The sequence below is a fragment of the Carlito syrichta genome, unplaced genomic scaffold (assembly GCF_000164805.1).
Source record: "Carlito syrichta isolate Samal-C Ts95f unplaced genomic scaffold, Tarsius_syrichta-2.0.1 Scaffold306854, whole genome shotgun sequence".
NCBI lineage: Eukaryota > Metazoa > Chordata > Mammalia > Primates > Tarsiidae > Carlito > Carlito syrichta.
The window spans coordinates 4,384-10,198 of record NW_007250950.1 but is presented as its reverse complement, the minus strand read 5'-3'; the positions used below and the strand labels follow the sequence as shown (position 1 = coordinate 10,198).

Below are 5,815 nucleotides of genomic sequence, written 5' to 3'. Positions count from 1 at the left end.
GAGGCGGAAGGATCGCCGGAGCCCAGCAGGTCGAGGCTGCGGTGGCCGGGAGCGGCCACTGCACTCCAGTCTGGGCGACAGAGTGAGACTCCAACTCAAAAAAAAAAAAAAAAAAATTCTTCAACTTGTCAATTTTGATGCCTTTTAATGCTGCTGCCATTTTTTTGTTTCGCCTCTTCCACATCAGCAAAACATTTTCCTCTGAGGACTTTTCTCATCCAAGGAAACCAAAAAAAAGTTGCTCAGGACTAGATCGGCTGGATAGGGAGTGTAGGGGCATGGGGGGTCATGCCATTTTGGGGTCAAAAACTGCTGAACTGCCACTCTTCCTTTGATGCCACTCAGCGTGGTGTGGGCATGTGCTTTGTCATGCTGGAAGAACCAATCACCTATTTGCCACAACTTGGGATGTTTCTTCCACAAATTGTTTTTTTTTGTTTTTTGGTTTTTTTTTTTTGAGTTGGAGTCTCACTCTGTCGCCCAGACTGGAGTGCAGTGGCCGCTCCCGGCCACCGCAGCCTTGACCTGCTGGGCTCCGGCGATCCTTCCGCCTCAGCCTTCCGAGTAGCCGGAATTACAGGCATGCGCTACCACGCCCGGCTGATTTTTTGATTTATTGTAGAGATGAGGTCTCGCTGCCCAGGCGGGTCTCGAACCCGCGGGCTCAGGCAATCCACTCACCTCAGCCTCCCAAAGGCGCGGGATTACAGGCTGAGCCACCGAGCCCGGCTTTCTTCCACAAATTGTGATGCGAACTTCTCGAAACTTCCAGATAAACTTTGGATCAAACTTTGGCCGTTTGATCCAAAGGAACAAATTCCGAGAGAACTACAAGGGGCCTGCCCTCCAAAAGATAATTCTGGGGTTTTTTTTGGGGGGGGGGGTCTTTTCTCATATGACTAGATACATGGTAATACTTCAGCTAATTGTATTCATTCATTTACTTATCCAACCAATATTGATTGCCTCCTATGCACTAGACACAGATATGTTAGGGACATAGCAGTGAACAAAGCAGAAAACCTTGCCCTCTAGAATTATTATGAGTAATGATAGCGAGGAAAGTTCTGGGCCTTCCTGATTTTCCATTCCTCACCTAGGGAGAGGGCCCTGTCCCCGCTGGGATCCGTTCTTACAACGCTATCTGCCCTCTGCTGACACCTGCTGGCAGTCTAGACCATAGCAATCCTTCCCCTTCTGCCTCCCTCCTGTTCATAACTAATTAGCAGTGTGACGCCTTTTGGTTGTCATGAAGAGTAGCTGTGGGTTCCAACTTGAGGGGGAGTAGAGCTGTAGGGGACAGAGGTGGGGTGGAGGGTCAGTGGTGAGGGCCTCCAGCTCACCCTGGCTCTCCCAATGTCCCACAGGGAGCCGATGCTGGAGGTTCCGAGGCCCCAAGCCTGTGTGGGGTCTCCCACAGCTGTGCCGGGCAGGGGGGCTGCCCCGCAGTCCAGATGCGGCCCTCTTCTTCCCTCCTCTGCGCCGCCTCATCCTCTTCAAGGGCACCCGCTACTATGTGCTGGCCCAAGGGGGACTGCAAGTGGAGCCCTACTACCCCCGCAGTCTGCAGGACTGGGGAGATGTCCCTGAGGAGGTCAGTGGCGCCCTGCCAAGGCCTGATGGCTCCATCATCTTCTTCAGAGACGACAGCTACTGGCGCCTTGACCAGACCAAACTGCGGGTGACTACCTCGGGCCGCTGGGCCACTGAGCTGCCCTGGATGGGCTGCTGGCATGCCAACTCAGGGGGCTCCCTGTTCTGAAGGGACCTCTCCACCCCTGCAGGTGAACTGTTGGTGCCTGCAGAACCAACTCGTTTTCCCTGCCCGAGGGGCAGAATTTGTCTTGGAAGCCTCTGCGCCTCCCTGCAGAAGACTGGACAACAAAGCCAACACCAGGAAGTTCCCTTTGTTCCCTGAAGACTGTGACATTATCTTTGTTCCCACCACATGGAGGTGAGGTGGGCTCAAAAAAGGGGTCCAAGATCCCTCAGCCCTTTCCTCTGAAGATCTCTTCCCTCCCCAAGCCCTGGGGATTTTATTTCTTCTGCTAAAGTTATAGTTCTGTTCAATAAGGAACAGCACTGGGATCCCACCAGGGGGTTGCAAAACTCAACAGAGAGGTTGGAGACTATTTTGCAAGACTCGCCCCTTCTTCTGAGGGCCTCCTGGCTCCGTTCTTGGACAATTGTGTCATATTTAGTCAGAGGCCTCACTCCCAGGAAGCTTGGATGGGGGGAAGGCACAGGGTGTCCAGCTCCAGAGGCCCCTTTGTGCGGTCAGGACACAGAGTAGGCCTGCCGGGTCCTGGCATTTTGTTTGGGGTTGGAATAAAGAGATGCCTCCAGCTGGTGGGCCTAGAGGCAGGAAGTAGCCTTCTTTGAAGTGGTTCTTCCATCCTTTCCTGTGAGCACAGGTGGGCAGGGATACGAGGTAGGCAAGGACCATGCTCTTCCCTGCAAGCCAAGGCTAGCCGGCTGTGAGTGTGGTGCTACGATGGAGAGAGGGAACCTGCCTCTCTTCAAAAAGCAAAATGTGCTTGTCCTCCAGCCCGGACAGGGTACCGTGTGCAGCAGGATGAGGTCAGGGGGCCTCCCTGGAGGTCTGCAGTGCTGCAGGGGCTGGGGTGCAGCCTCCACAACAGCCGCTCTGCAGGTTGGGGGAGGCCTTGTGCTCACAATGGCCCCATTCTCCAGGCCACACACAGGGCAGCATTCCCAAAGCTCCTGCTGTCTAGCCAAGAATAGCTGGGATTCCTGGGAAGGAACCAGCCCCCCAGCCTCCCTGTGTTCTGCCCGAGTGTCTCAGCATTTGCTTTAGCATCTGGTTCTCCGTTGCTCCTCCAGTCCTCCACACCTGCTGGTTCCTCATCTGCACACACGTTGACCTCCGCAAGCCCGGGCTTCCAGGGAAGGGGAGGACGGTCTGGCCTCAGCCCTCAGTTCCCCAGAGGCATTCCTGGCCATACGCCTTCATTTTCTTCTCTGCTCAATGGGGAGAATGACCTTTGACTGCCCTTGGATGCAAATGCTTGTACAGTTCTGGGGAGGCGAGGAAGGAAGCTCCCTGCCTACCATTTTCCCTTTGGTTTGAGCCCCCGGAGGGTTGCGACTTCATCATCTCCATCCGGAGCCGTGTCTCCCCAGCCTCAACGCATTGACACTTTGACCAGAGGCTTTATTGAATGACTTGAGGGGAAAGGACAGGTTTCTCAGAGGGGTGAGGGAACCCGGAGGGTATTTTCTCTAGCCGATGCCTCTGCTCGGCGGGTCAGAAGAAGGTCGCGGGGAGTTTGGGGGTCAGGCAAGGATGGGGCGGCACAAAGGCTGGGAACAGGGGCGCTCAGGAGCCCCAGGCGGCCCCCGCCGTACCTAGACCTGAGTGCTCCAGAACGCAGTGCGCCACGTAGGCCGGGTGGCTGTGCAGGCTCCTGCATTTCTTGCAAAAAAGGATCTCGCAGCGCGCACAGCCCCCCCGGCGCGGTAGTCGCCGCCGCGTCTCCAGCACGCACGGTTCCTCCGGGAGGCTCCGCTTCCTGCGGGCGGGGACCGCGCGTTCAGTGCCTGGTGCCGTCCCTGCTCCCGGGGTTCGCGCAGCCAGTCCCTCGTGCCCCGGCCCAGGGGCGCCCCTCACCTGTCGGTGGGAGCCGCCAGGACGCCCAGAAGCGCGAAGGGGCTGAGCCAGCCCCAGAAGCCGCTGTCCGCGCGCCGCAGCAGCGCCACCTGCTGGGTGCTGGGCTCCTGGCGCAGCGGGGAGTAGGACACCAGGCGCCGCTCGCGGACCGCGTCCTCCTCCACCTCCCGGTACTGCTCCACGGCCTCGGCGGAGCTCTCCTCCGGCCTCTCCTCTCCCTCCTCCTCCGAGCCCTCCTCCGCTTCCTCCTGCTCCGCCTCCCCGACCCCGGGCTCTTCCAGGTCCTTCTTCCACAAGGGGGTCTTCACGCCTGCGGGCGGTGAGGAGGTCAGTGCAATCCTGCTGTCCAGTGAGGGACCCAAGTACCCTGACTGTCGCCCACCCCGACCCCTCAAAAAGGCAGGTGCACGCGGGACCCTGTGTGCGAGATGCACCCGGCCCCCAGGACACCGCGAGAGGGCTACGGAGAGACAGGGAGCCCTGCCGGGCTCCTGCACTTCCCAGTGGAGGATTTGGGGCAAGTCATCTCACTTCTGTCAAGCTCTGTTTTCTCGTTGTAAACTGGGAAAAAGTAGTGCCTATCTCAAGGGTCGTTGTGGGACTGACAGGAAATCGTGTCTGTATAAAGCGCCTGGCCCAGGGCTTGGCGTGCGGGAAGCCATATGCAAAAGGTGGCGACGGCGATTGCCAATCCTGAGGAAATGAGGGGTCGTCGCCACCTCCCTTCCAATCTGCTCTGGGGTGGGTGCCTGATCTCGGTGTAGGCTGTCAGTAAAAGTTCATTGCACCGATTGTCATTTTAATAGGTGGTCGCTTATAGGGTATCATATTTTTTGAATGGAATTTCCTTCCTCAAAGTGGGTCTTGCCTTAAGGAAGCCCATCATGCCTAGTGGCAGGTTAGGCAGGCAGGTGGGTGTATAACTCCTCCGTATGATTTATTTTTCCTTCCTTCCTTCCTTCTTCCTTCCCTTCCTTCCTTCCTTCCTTCCCTCCCTCTTTGTTTCTTTTGAGTCAGAGTCTCACTCTGTCACCCAGGCTGGAGTGCAGTGGCACGCTGACTGCCACCACAGCCTGGAACTGCTGGTCTCAGGAGATCCTTCTGCCTCAGCCTTCCAAATAGCTGTAACCACAGATGCGAGCCACCACGCCCGGCTAATTTTTGAATTATTGTAGAGACAGGTCTTGCCATGTTGCCCAGGCTGGTCTCAAACCCCTGGGCTCAGGCAATCCTCTTTGCCTCCGCCTCCCAAAGTGCTGGGATTACAGGTGTGAGCCACTGCTCCTGCCTCTTTTTTTTTTTTTTTTTTAAGTATTTAAATTAAGGCATGTACATGTTTTTTTTTTTGTTTTTTTTTTGAGTTGGAGTCTCACTCTGTTGCCCAGACTGGAGTGCAGTGGACGCTCCCAGCCACTGCAGCCTCAACCTGCTGGACTCTGCTGGGTGATCCTTCCGCCTCAGCCTTCCAAGTAGCTGGAACTACAGGTGTGCGCTACCACACCCACCTAGTTTTTGATTTATTGTAGAGATGAGGGCTCTCCAAGTTGCCCAGGCGGGTCTCGAACCCGCGGGCTCAGGCAATCCACTCACCTCAGCCTCCCAAAGCGCAGGATTACGGGCTGAACCACCGAGCCTGGCTGCACGTGCATTTTTAAAAGATATAATGCTACTGCACACTTAATAGACTACAGTACAGTTAAACAGAACTTTTTTTTTTTTAATTGAGTCAGGGTCTCACTCTTTTGCCTAGGCTGGAGTACAGTGCCACAATCAAGCCTCACTGCAGTCTCAAACCCTTGGGCTCAGGCAGTCCTTCCACCTCAGTCTACCAAGTACCTGGGATTTACAGGCACGCGCCACCACACCTGGCTAATTTTTTGATTTTTGATAGAGGAAAAGTCTCGCTATATTGCCCAGGCTGGTATCAAACTCCTGGACTCTAGCAATCCTCCTGCCTTGGCCTCCCAAAGTGCAGAGATTACAGGCGTGAGCCACTGTACCCAGCCTTCCATATGATTTCTATTTGAAAAAAGAAAGCCCCTCTATAGGAAGGCCAATTGGGAAAAGCTGCCCTGGGGATGACCCCTAGGAAAATGTGCCTCAGCCGGGTTCGGTGGTTCAGCCTGTAATCCCGCGCCTTTGGGAGGCTGAGGTGAGGGGATTGCCTGAGCCTGCGGGTTCGAG

The 5,815-nt window shown here is 55.9% G+C and overlaps 2 protein-coding genes across 2 annotated transcripts in view; one reads left to right on the top strand and one right to left on the bottom strand.

Moving 5' to 3' along the window:
• MMP28 (matrix metallopeptidase 28) overlaps nt 1-1,919 on the top strand; it is a gene marked incomplete at its 5' end in the record, with an annotated part of 19,281 nt that extends 17,362 nt beyond the window's left edge. Inside the window, one exon of the mRNA XM_008063463.1 lies at nt 1,368-1,919. Within this exon, the coding sequence (XP_008061654.1) occupies nt 1,368-1,762 (395 nt within the window). The remainder of the gene's footprint in view (nt 1-1,367) is intronic.
• Nucleotides 1,920-3,340: 1,421 nt separating this feature from the next.
• CUNH17orf50 (chromosome unknown C17orf50 homolog) overlaps nt 3,341-5,815 on the bottom strand; it is a 4,090-nt gene continuing 1,615 nt past the window's right edge. The window contains exons 2-3 of the mRNA XM_008063468.1: nt 3,632-3,941; nt 3,341-3,533 (exon numbers count right to left, since the gene is read on the bottom strand). Of these exons, the coding sequence (XP_008061659.1) occupies nt 3,341-3,533; nt 3,632-3,941 (503 nt within the window). The remainder of the gene's footprint in view (nt 3,534-3,631; nt 3,942-5,815) is intronic.